A 12,525-nucleotide genomic window follows, 5' to 3' on the forward strand; every position below is an offset into this window, starting at 1 on the left:
GCACACTGTTAACACCTGCTGGGCCACACTGGGATGCTAATGCTTCACAGAGAGGGCTTTGTCCCCCGACTGCTCCCGAGTTAGCTCCTGCCAAGCGCATTCAGTCACCCGTCAGCACAAAGCCGCTAGGTCGTGGAAGGGGCTGGAACTGTCCGGGGAGGTGTAAGAAGAGCTGCATGGACGGTAGGGGCAGGGGAGGCTAATGACTTGGCTGTTGTGATACAGATGAGGAGCTATAGAAGATAGTAGCCGGACACGTGCCAGCAGTGGGACTCAGTCCCGAAGGACGTGATATTCCAGGCGCTCCATTGCGTACATATGAAAATGCATATGCAGTTGCGTTCCTAGTCTGTACACACAGTTAATCAGGACTGTGTGTGCAAATCGTTGGTTGTACATCAATTCCCCCTCCCCCGCCACATACACATACAGCTGCCTGACTCTGACCCCACACCAGTGTAGTAATAGCCTGCTCGAATTAGGCTTGCAGTGGCAATTGTGCCCCTCAGGGCTTTGACCCAGCTGGAGTGTGTTAGAAGGAAGAGCCGGGACAAACAAGTGACGGCGCTATTTCCTCCCTATCTTTAATGTCACACGATCCCAATCCACCCAATCCTAGATCAGCACTGACTCCTCTCACAATGGGGCCGCTCTACAAGCTCACACTCAGCTGCTGTTCCTCCCTGCGTCTTTCCCAGCCTCCTTGCTCTGTAGATAGCTGGTCTCTTCCCACATTTGTCTCTGTGCCACTTTTTCCTCTGCCAAGGCGGATGGCCTCATATGGCTGTACTGAACCTCAGGCACCCGCAGCACTGATCTCCCTTTGCTGCTGGCTTCCCCTTCCCCTGCATTTGCTATGGCTGATTTGGGCAGCAAAGGCAAAGCTGGTGAATTTCACCTTCCCCTAGCCTGTAAAGGAGAATATTAAGTGATGGGAGTCCTAGCACTGACTCCTGAGGTTCCCTCCCTCGATACTGCTCCCCGCTCAGAGTTCTCCCCTTTAACAGTTACTCTCTGCTCCCTGTTCATCAGCCAGCTGCTAATACAAGCAACAATCATTTGATCTCCTGGGCTTCTTTCCAACACCCGTGTCTTTTAGGTGGCTGTGCAAGGCATTTCTGGAGTTTGGGGATCCATATTGCACCTTCCACACACATCAAGGTGTTGCACAACACCTCAGCCAACAGAGCCAATTGGGGAATCCCAAAAGCTCTCTGCAGAGTTCACTGCAAGCACCCCAAATATTGTGCCCCAGCAACATGGCGACTCAGAGCCCCTCTACCCTGCGCTAGCTTGAGGCAAAGAACAGGGAATTCTACCAGACCATTGGAACTGGTGCCACCAAAGCAACGTAACCCCAGGCAAGGAGAGAGGGCAACTGTCCATTTGTAAGAAGGGACGTTAATGCAAACCATGTCTTGGGAGTATAACGGGGAAGTCCGGAAGTGCCTTAAACAGAAATAAGAGATTCGTGAACTCATCTCTCAGCACACAGAGGAGTCCATCACACAGAAGGCATAATGTGGAAATGATGGTGCTGTAGGGGAAGAAAACTCACCAACAATACCCTGCCTGGAGTGTCAAGCTCATGGTGCTCAAGCCAGAAAGTGCCCAATGCCTCCATTGCCACCTAGAGAATTCTGGACTGTGAAGAGCCTGGAATCAGGTGAAGCCTACAGGGATCGGGGAATCAATTTACTGTGAGAAACTACGTATAAGTCAGGGAATCGCTATAACATGGCCAGGACCATCTTCAGGGCACGTGGGGATAGGGAGCCATATCAGTGTGTGAACTACATTCAGCCCATTGAAGGCCGAGCAGCCCAGGGAGATATGCTCTCCTCATATCTCCAGCCTGACTCAGTCTGCATTATTTCAGCTGTGCCAGGGTATAGTCTTAGTCACCTTCACGTTATCTAGTCATGGATTTCATAGCATGTTCCTCACGGAGTCTTGAGAGGCAAATATCAGTATGTATCTAGAGAGAGAGCTGGGTATTATCAGCATAGCAGTGAAATCCCAGACCATAGATGATACATATCCTTCCAAGAAGCCGTATCTGAAGAGCATTGGAGACAACCCACAGACGTGGAGAACACGGCACATTATCCCAGTACAGTCTGGTGAGTATCCACCCAGAGATACAACACCAATTGAGACACCTCCCTAAAACATGACTGATAGCAGTCCTGTGCATTCCCAGCCTTGTTCCACTAATCGTCTAGGTGAGGCAGTAGCATCAACTATCCACAGTATCCACATCTGCCCATAGATCTAACACCACCAACAAGGACAGCTCTGTGTTTGCAAAGCAGTGAGTAAATCATCCCTGACAGTAGCAAGGGGATTCTTGGTGCTGTGTCCTCGACTGAATCTGGGCAGCTATTTCATTACTGAACATGACTGTCTAGATGTTCCTCCAGCTCTGTTACCACTATTGAGTCCAGAATCTTGGCCACAAGTGTCTTGTTAGACACCAGTCTGTCCTTCCCTGTGCAGTTAGGATTTCACTGGCAGAAGAGACAACACTTCCTTTACACTGACTCAAGAACAGCTGCCTCTAATGAGGACAGCGAGTCTCATCACTCCCCGATGCTCCAGAAGGAACACTGCTGGGCAAGAAATCAACCTTCAGCTAGCAGCACGGAGCCCAGATATCGCACTGCACAGCTCCAACTGTGAAGATGGCCCGAAAGCCTGTGGGCAAGCCAAGGCAATTGAGAAGCCAACCGCTAGTATTAAGTGACCACATGGGGGCACTCAGGTCAAATGGTCTGTCTAAAGTCTTCTCCCTGAGCAAGAAGAGGCTGACCACCTTCCCTTTCCCTCCCAGTTAACTATTTAAATGTTCATGTGAGGTTAGTGCTGGTGAAAGATGCTAGATTGACAGCCCTGGCATGGGGCATCTTCTGTTAATCCCCAGCATGCACAGCATGAGCAAGCCCCATCACTATCATCATCATCAAGGCAAATCCCAAAGGAATGTCGCTTCCTTGCAGATTGGGCACCGCCCAGACTGATCTCTAGCTAGGTCCTTAAGGCAGTCAAGCTGGATATTTAGTCCGTGTCCATCATCGGCAGTCCTGTTGCACCACTGAAGTGTTTGGTATCCACGGGCTTGCCAGCTGTGTAGCAGCATTCCTTGATACACACACTTCATAATTCATTGATCTTCCCTCCTGATGATACGTCTGTACTCAGAAAACTACTGAACCCAAACCTGGGCTGATGGGAAGAAGTTTCTGGGTTCAGCTATGAATAGCCTCATTGCTGACCTTGTCATGCCACTTGATATGGAACAGTTGACAAAAACAGTGCTATCCCTCATCTCTGACCTGGGAAGATCACCTTTATGGAAGGGTGGGAGTTCATGGTCCTTGCCCCCTTCAAGCCTCAGCCTCTTTTGAGACTGTCATCAAAAGGTATCGGTTTCACAATGTAGATAGATATCCACTGGGAAGTGGACCAAGACCACTGAATTCATCCCACTCAAGCCACCAAACAGATGTCAGATGGGAACCTACCTACCTAAATTCAAACCAGTGCCCTGGAGGCAAAAATCCCCATAGCCTGGTACCCATCCACTGAGCCCCCCATCCCTCCAGGTAACTCTATTAACATAAACAAAGGTTCATCAGTCAATAAAAAAACAAGCCGAAACAACTTTGCCTGCAGCAGCCACACCTCAATGTCTCAGTCTCCTCACCTTTCCCACAGCCTCCTATTGCTCCCATCACCCTATGCTGATGAAAGCCCATCCCAAAAGCCATGTGACCTTCCAATATGTCTTCCTGGCCCTGGAATGGCCACGGAATACGAACACTAGTCATTTGTTGGATACACATGGGGGGAGCCACCCAAAGAACTACAGCCAATCCTGGAAGAGAAACCCCAGGTCCCAAAAGGCACCTGAATTCTGGGAAAGTTTGGAACTGGCACTAAACTCTGCAACCAGTCCGGCCACTGTCTCAGCTCCTTGTATTAGCTTCCAACTTGACATGATCCAAGAGTTGCTAATCCAGCCAATAACCGAGATACCAAGGAAATGAGCCATCCACTGTGTCTAATGGATCTCTCTGACTAAGCTTTTCTGCTACACTTGTCTCTCCAGTGTACAGCAGAACCTGCTTTAGGGTGAACTTGAATCTAATGAAACTCTATTTATAGGGAGATAAAATGAAAGGCTCAGTGCACTGCAGTTCTAGGTAGAGTGTAATCTCCACCTACAACGAAGCTGTCCTATGGAGGAAAAATATCCCGTGCTGTGGGGAATGATCCCGTGACTTTTACTCAGGAGACTACTTCCATTGGCTTTAATGGGGCTGCTTGTGTGAGTAATGGAGGCAAGATCGGGCCCAGTAAGATGGGATATATACTTTGGATATAGCGCCTTCTGATCTTACATCAAACACTCACTGCACATGTATTCCAAGGCTGAGTCATCCTGAGTCCTAACTAAAGAACTAGTTAACAACCTTGAGTTAGACCCTCAGCAGCTGTAAATCAGATGAGCTCCATGGACTTCAGTGAAGCTACGGCCAATTTATACCAGCTGGCCCATTGACTCAAGTGGAATGATGCTGATTTATGCCAGTTGGGGAAGGAGCTAACCCATTTATTCCAATGGAGGTACAGCCAGTTTACACCAGTTGGGGAGCTGGCCCCTTATTTGTAAAGACAAAATTACAGGCGGTACTTAAAAAAATAAATCTGTTGTAAATCTGATTTACACTAAGTATCTATAACTCTTCCCCCATTAGGGTAATGATGATACATTGACATGGTAATCTCATTATTATTACTGCATGCTGCAGGGAGTCAATTATTCCCTCATGCCGGGCTGCAATAAAACAAACACCACGTCTATTACATTAAAAGTGGAATGTGAAGGTGGCATTAAGAAGCTGAGAATTTAAGCACAGTCAGGCCACAAAGTGAGAGGACGGCTGGGTTGGCTTGGGCCTCACCCCTCTGGCCCTTAGTTCTCCATGTGTCTGAGGGGGCGGGGGGAAGGATCCTTCCCTTCTCCCATCCTTTGTCTATTTAGGGTGTAAGCTCAGTGGGGCAGGGGCTGCCGCTCATTAAGTGTGTGTGCAGCACCTAGCACAGCTTGATCGGAGCCTCTAGGTGCTACCATGATAATGATACAAGTAGATAGCCCAAACTCTGTCCCCCTTTGTACCGATGCAACCCGGCAACCATCAGTGAGGATACACATGCATAACCAAGGCTGGATTCTGCTCCAAGGTTTGCAGCAACATTAACTCAGCAACATTAACTTGCAAATACAGCGTCATCATGGGTAGGATTTTCCAAAGCACCTATGTGACTTAGGAGCCATTTGAACAACTAGCCTCCAATCACCCAAGACCCTCCCAGCCCCCTGCAGGGCTGCTTCGTGTCTGTGGGTATGTCCACAGTTTGAGCTGGAGTGTAATTCCTACTCAAGTAAATATGGCCGCACTAGCTCTGATGGAGCTAGGATGCCAAAAACAGATCATCAGCATGGAGGTGCAAGCTGTGGGCGGGGCTAGCCGCAGCAAGTATATACCTAGCATCTCAGACAGGATCCTACTGGGGCAGCTAGCCCTTCCCACCATTTGTACTTGCTGTGACTACATGTCTATTTTTAGCATGCTAGTCAATCAGCGCTAGCGTAGGTATGACTCCTTGAGCTGGGAACTGCACTTCCCAGCTTCAGTATAGACACTCTTTTATGGAACAGGTGCCTCTTTCCTGTAAAATCAGGCAGGATCAGGTTTGGTTATGATACTCAAACCAGAAACACCAGGAGGCCAGAACGAGAGCAGGATGGGATTTTTCCATGACTCAGTTTTTCATCACAAAAATGCCAATATGTTGAAATTGAAGCTGTTCACAAATCAGGATTGGGGCCAATGCCTCTCCCAGCTGGAAAAATGTCAAAGGGAAAAGTTTTGAAATGGTTGAAATGGTTCATGTCAACATTTTCAAAACAACAAATTCCAGGGTTGTGGTGTGAAACGCCTTTTGAAATGTAAGCTAACTAGACTGAAAGACATGCATCTGATGAAGTGGTATTCACCCATGAAAGCTCATGCTCCAAAACGTCTGTTAGTCTATAAGGTGCCACAGGATTCTTTGCTGCTTTTACAGATCCTGACTAACACGGCTACCCCTCTGATACTAGACTGAAAGAAAGGTTTTTAAAAAGTCGGAGGGAGGTCAGAATGGAAACCTGGTATTTTGATTGACCTGAAATGGGGGAAACAATGATTTTTGAGTTCACAAACTTTTTTGAGATTTTGACTTTTTGTCCTGTAGCTAGGCAGGCTCTCCAGGGCCTTGGGGAGCAAGGTCTCTTGAGTTCACACAAGCTATTTTCAGCCGTTTTTCTAACCATCGCCATCCTTGAGAGACAGGGGGCCGGATTCCCTGCTGGTGTAAATCAGCATCACCTTGGTGAGCTGAGCACAGGCTACACTGATGTACACCGGCTGAGTGTTTGACCCAGGATTGTTTAAAGGGAGGATAAGGGAGGGATTTCTCCTCTCTTCTAATTCAAAAATAGATGAACTAATTGTGCACAAACTTTTCAGAAAAGCTTCCCAGACTTTGCTACAGTGACAGGCACGTAGATAGACAGATTAAATTAGATAGATCACACACGGTAGGTAAGTAGATGTGACACTTCTGGGGGTTACCCCAGGTGGCTGGGGTGAATCACTACCACCTGCATTCAGCATAAGAGAGCTTTTTCTGTGCCCACCAGAGGAAAGTCTCCCAACTCTACAGGCAACTCAAGTGCGCTGTTCCAGGCTCCACAAGCCTGCTACTCTTCCCCTCTGCAGGCTAGCAGTTAGCACACCCCATCTGCTGGGTGTAGCATGCAGGTGCTGGGTGGCATTAGCGGCTTGTGGAATGGAGGAGATCAGACTGGATGCCCTGGTGGGCCCTTCTGGCCTTCAACTCTACAATTGTATGACCTTGTTACACTCACGTGCCCAGTCCCTGGTCTTCCAGACACCTGTAATGTACACCAATCTGCTGCCGCTGTGGAAGCCATGCATTCTGTCTTGCAGCAAACTCCTCCTGGCCTTGGTTATACTGAGGGCTGCCTTATGACAGGGGGCTGATCCCTCGTCCCCCTCCCCTGTGGACATCTCACTGCTCTCTGCTGCTAAGGGTGTGGAGGTCTCACCTCCCCCTTCAGCTGCCTCCCCCTCTGCAGGGTGAATGTCTGGGATCCGGTGGGGGACATTCCCTCTTGCTGCAGATCACAATATTAACAGCCCTAGGCAGTGAAATATCATCATTCCCCACTTGCACATCCACAGGTATATTCTGGAGAACCCCGCCTTAAAGTACCTTTTAAACCTTCCCCCTCGAGCTCAGTGTGAGCCAAAGGCCCCATGGTTTTGGATTCTCCCAGGGCCAGGGGCTTTACCCTCTCTCCTGGGAGCACATCAGACTCCTTAATCATATTCTCTTTGACAAATGGGTCATGGACCCCCATGTCCCTCCAGTCTCAGCACATTCTGCTATTTACCTTGGCATCTTTGTCCACTTCCAGTAGGTCAATCTGGACAAAATTAACTGGGACCCTCTCATGGACCCTGGGGGACTCCAGAATGGGGGTTCCTTAACCTGGCCAGTTCAGGGTTGGCATCTGGATTCCACATAGGAAGTGCATTGCTTCCTCATGCATTCAGTAGACTCAAACAGATAACAGCTTCTGAGACCATCCCACTGGGCTGGGAACCTGTTATTGGTGTTGCCAGGAGGGGACCATCTCCTGCCTTCTTCCCTGGGACAAATCAGGGACCCTCCTTTATGCCGGGACGTTGTCCATCCCTCTGTGGTGTGCGCTCCACAAATGGTCTTGCATCTATAGCTCAGCTGCATCTTTTACAGTCATTGGGGTTTTATCCCACACTGCAGCCCTTCCTTCATCAGTGCTGCAGGCATCAAAGAACTGCTCACGGGTACATGTGTCAACCAGCTTTTCACAATCCTCTGCCCCTTCACCCCTTATCCACTTGTTCAGTAATGACACACTTTATAAACATAGTTCCTTCCTGTGAATCATCTGACCATGTTTGCTGAGGTTTCTAAACTGTAGGCAATATACCTCGGGGATTTGAAACGTTTTCAGTAGTTTCCTTGAACCGCTCATAAACCAGAGCCTCCCACAGATCCGTATAATTAAACACATGTAAGGCTTTAACAGAGAGTTTGAGAACCAAGATGGTCATTTTCATGCACCAGGAATCTGGTGTACTCTGCATATCCTCTCAAAGGTAATCTATGCATTGCCTGTCCCTGCAGCTTGGGCATCGCTTATCATAGCTGGTTGATCCCTGGGGGCTGGGCACTACCTCTGGATTGAGGGCTCTTATTTTGTAATTCCAGCACTCTGAGCTCCTGCTCACCTGTGTTCATGCTTTCAGTCTTCTAGTTCCATCAGTCTCCAATGGGCGGCTTCCTGGGCTGCCTTCTCTCTCTTGCAGCCTTTCTCCTCCATCCACCTCTGGCGCTCTCATTCTTTTTCCAATTTCACCAATTTCTGGCCATCTGGGATGAAGTGGGAATGTTCTTAATGTTCTGAATACTCTGGTGTGCCTCAGTTTCCCCTAGGTGTTACTCAAGTGTCTACTTCTAGGTGGTGGGACAAGGGTGTGTAATCATTACAGAGACCCCCAGAGGCCAGGTGTGGCTGCCTGGGCTCAGACAATGGCCAACACTTGGTATCCTGGCAACTGATTGCCAGGGCCCATCCTCTGCAAGAGCCAGCCAGAGATGTTGGAGAACAAAGCGAGGGGTGGAGGGGATCATTAACGTCAGCTCAGTCCTGATGGTTCCCTAGTCACAGTCTTTCCTTGGCGTTCTTTTGTCTTTCTCAGTGCTCAAGCCTGCATCTGCTACAGGCTGCAAACCCAGAGCTGGGCTGGGTGGATGGATGTCTGTTGTTCCCAGTGTTGATCGAGTCCACTCTGGAGACTCATCCTGCCTCAGGCAACAAGTTTCAACTCCCATAGATTTGGAACCCAATATTCTACAAGTGATGTAACTCTACAATTGTTTCCCATACAGATAGGAGGACAGCTGTCCAGTTTTGAACCAGACAGTTCTCTTTTTGGGTGGTTTGTCCCACTTCCGGTACTGAGACAAAACCGGACAAGGCTTTGTCCATTATCAGACGGAGGACACCATTTTGAAGAGTGCGCCACTCCTCCCCCGCTGGTGTGACCTCACATGCACCCTCACACCAGCTGGTGTGAGGTCATGCCAACGGGATCAGGCCCATGCCATTCCCAGAAGTATCCAGTATCCAGGAAATGAATGAGTGGCCACCCTATGTACAAACATCCTGCAATAGCCATGATAATTAGCTTGTTCTTAGCTTTTAGAGTCCACAAGCCCCCTTGGTTGAAATATCTGAAGGATGGTTGGACACAGATGTAATATACGTGCCTGGGCATGTCTGTGTCAGAAGGTAGGTAGGTAGATCAAGTGCGGTACAGTAGGCAGGGCAAGAGTGAGAGAGACATTTCATTACTAAAGGAAATTTATTGAGAAAGTTCCAAGCAACAGAGCAAAGAACTTGAAAAAAACTTGCAAAGGAAAATTGTCAAGTATGTTCTAGGCAACTGCAGCCCGAGATTGAGAATAGATTGCCCTCCACAACTTCAACCACAGCTCTGCTGCTGGCAACATGATAATAACTTCTGATTGAATAATTACCAGTATATACCATACCTTAAGTCAAGCTATGAAATCTGTTACTTTGAGTGACAGTCACAAGGCTCCATTAGTGCATGTCTCAGCTGTCAGCATGCAGGAGGGTTGACACGCACATTTTCAACGTGGCTGTATAGAAAATCGGCAGATAAAAATAACCCAGCCTGTGCAGAGGGGTTTTCACTCACTTGCATTGCCTTGTAGCTAATTCTGACACCTCCATCAAATTTGCTTGGCAGAGGAGGGATGCAGGATATCAGCCAATGTTATCACAAGAGGTCCGTGGAACAAGGCTGTGGATGGGAGACCCAAGGAGGGGGAAGGATGAAATTTAGTGGCTAGAGATGCATGCCCCAAAGAGGACCCTAGTGCCTAATTGCAAAGTTTCTCTGCCCTGTGCCTGATTGCAGGAATTGAGGAATGAGCAGGTCGTCGGTGCTTTTCTCTGAAGGGTGTTGCCAGTGGTTAGCAATGTAGAGGTGTCGTGTTAGTGTCACAGCCTCACGTCCCGCTGAATATCTGTCAGATTCAGAGCGTGGGTCATCTCCAGATAGCCAGAGCATTTCAAGGGCACCTCCCCAGCAGCTGCAACTCTTCCCGTTCACCAGTGGGCCTGCGTAGCCAGCTGATCCTCTTCTCCTCCAGACACACCAGCCAACCACCTCACTGGCCTGGTCATGCCTCTTTTGCCAGCTCCCACAAGGGCAGGGGCTTGCTTGGGGGACAAGAATTGGGAGGCAGGTCCAGGCATGGGGGCTATAGGACTTAGTGTGGAAAGAGGAAGGACAGCACTAGAATAGGAAGGAACATACAGGGAGGAGGACAATGAGAGGAGACATACGGGCATGGGCAGGACCATAAGGGTATGGACGAGGAGCCAGAGCAGGACATTACTAGTGTAAATGGTGGAGTCTCTGTAACTTGAAGTCTTTTAATCAAGACTTGAGGACATCAGTAACTCAGCCAGAGATTCAGGGTTTATTGCAGGAGTGGGTGCGTGATGTCCTGTGGCCTGCAATGTGCAGCAGGTCAGACTAGATGATCATGATGCTTCTCTCTGGCCTTTAAAGTCTCTGAGCAGGAATCCAGTAAGCTAAAGGGAGGCCAAAAGGGTCAGTGCAGCAGGGAGGAAGGTGACCCTAGCCGCAGTGTTGGCAGGGGGTGGTATAGAGCTGAGCTGTGGTCCAGGCACAGAAGGAGGGGGAGTGAGTGACTCTTGGGTTTTTCTCCCTGTAGATTTACCTGTCGTGGAAGAGTGGCCCCGGTGAGGTGAAGCACTGGAAGGATATGATCGCCCATCCCCGGCAGGCCGTGGCACAGTGGCACCAGTTGAAGGCCTGAGCGGCAGCAGCTGAGAATTCTGTCTGGCTTTCACCGCTCCAAGCAGATGTTTCTTGGCCATGCTCTCACTACTTTATGCACAACAGAGGCACCTGGGATCCCCCTAGGTGACAAGCTTGGGACTGACAAGGAGCTGAGGGTCTGAAGTTGGCGACGTTTCCAAACTCTGGGAAGCAGCATTGGCCGTCCGCTGTGTCCACGGGGCACCCAGCACCAACGGGAGCACCTTTAGTGCCCAACTTCCTGCTTTAACCTTTCCTCCTGACTCGTTACGCCGAGAGAGAGATGCCAGCCCTCTAGGTGGGAAGGAGCCTCGGCGCTGGTTTGTTTTGGCCCTGGAGGGCGGGGCAGTGGTGTTGGCGCAACTGGCTCCGTGAGATGATGAGAGGAGGAGACACCTCCGCCACACAAGACTTCCTATGAGTTCTTCCATCCCAAGGCCTGTTGGGAGTGCTCCCCTGAGGAAGCCAGCATCTCCTAGGGGGCACGTGGGCCTAGGAGGGGGGCCGGCAAGGGGGACACGCCCTCTGTCTCCTTGAGGTCATTTATTTTTAATTCAATAAAACTTGTAAGAGTAATAAGAATAATATAAGTAATAGCAGCTAGAATCCCATCCCGGCCAGGGCTGGGGGAATCCGCGCCACTCCAACAGCCTCCTGTGCGTTTGCTCTGTGTGTGTATAAGCGTGTTGTAAGTGTCACATGTTTGCGTGTGGGCTGCTCACTTCTCGCTCGCTCTCTCTCTCTCTCTGCCCTGCCTGGGAGCAACCCCTGATCCCACAGGACAGTGATGGTCCCAGTGCGGGATGTGGGTTTTTTTAATTGGCTGGTGCATGGGGTTTGAAGCAATTGATGCCACATGGGGAGTGGGGCCAGTCCATGCTTGATAGGGAGAGAGGCGGAAGGAGCTGCCCACCAGGCAGGGTCTCCTCTCATGACCACTCTGTAGTATATGGGATTGGAAGCCATAACAGATGGATCAGTAGCCAAACTGGGCTCGGCTTTAGGGCTAATGAGAGCTTGATTGTAGTCACCGCACTCTGGCTGGTGAGGGCCTCATCCTGCTCAAACTGAGAGTTTCCCAAACCAGCTCCGAAACACTGCTACACTCCCAGGCATATGGACCCGAAACAGCCCACCCCTCCAGCACCCATCCCCCAACCTGACCCCAGACACCCCACACCCTCCCAATACACAGCCCACCCCTCCAGCCCCCAACCTCCAACCTGACCCCAGACACCCCACATCCTCCCCATACACAGCCCACCCCTCCAGCACCCATCCCCCAACCTGACCCCAGACATCCCACACCCTCCCAATACACAGCCCATCCCTCCAGCCCCCAACCTCCAACCTGACCCCAGACACCCCACATCCTCCCCATACACAGCCCACCCCTCCAGCACCCATCCCCCAACCTGACCCCAGACACCCCACACCCTCCCAATACACAGCCCATCCCTCC

General features: G+C 50.0%; 1 protein-coding gene across 4 annotated transcripts in view; it reads left to right on the forward strand.

Moving 5' to 3' along the window:
- Positions 1-12,266, forward strand: part of SYT7 (synaptotagmin 7) — a 167,552-nt gene extending 155,286 nt beyond the window's left edge. For all 4 annotated transcript variants that reach the window (XM_030560843.1, XM_030560844.1, XM_030560845.1 and 1 more), the window contains one exon: positions 10,957-12,266. In XM_030560843.1, coding sequence (XP_030416703.1) covers positions 10,957-11,061 — 105 coding nt within the window. In that variant the 3' untranslated portion in view covers positions 11,062-12,266. The remainder of the gene's footprint in view (positions 1-10,956) is intronic.
- Positions 12,267-12,525: the final 259 nt, after the last annotated feature.

Source organism: Gopherus evgoodei, chromosome 4 (genome assembly GCF_007399415.2).
Source record: "Gopherus evgoodei ecotype Sinaloan lineage chromosome 4, rGopEvg1_v1.p, whole genome shotgun sequence".
NCBI lineage: Eukaryota > Metazoa > Chordata > Testudines > Testudinidae > Gopherus > Gopherus evgoodei.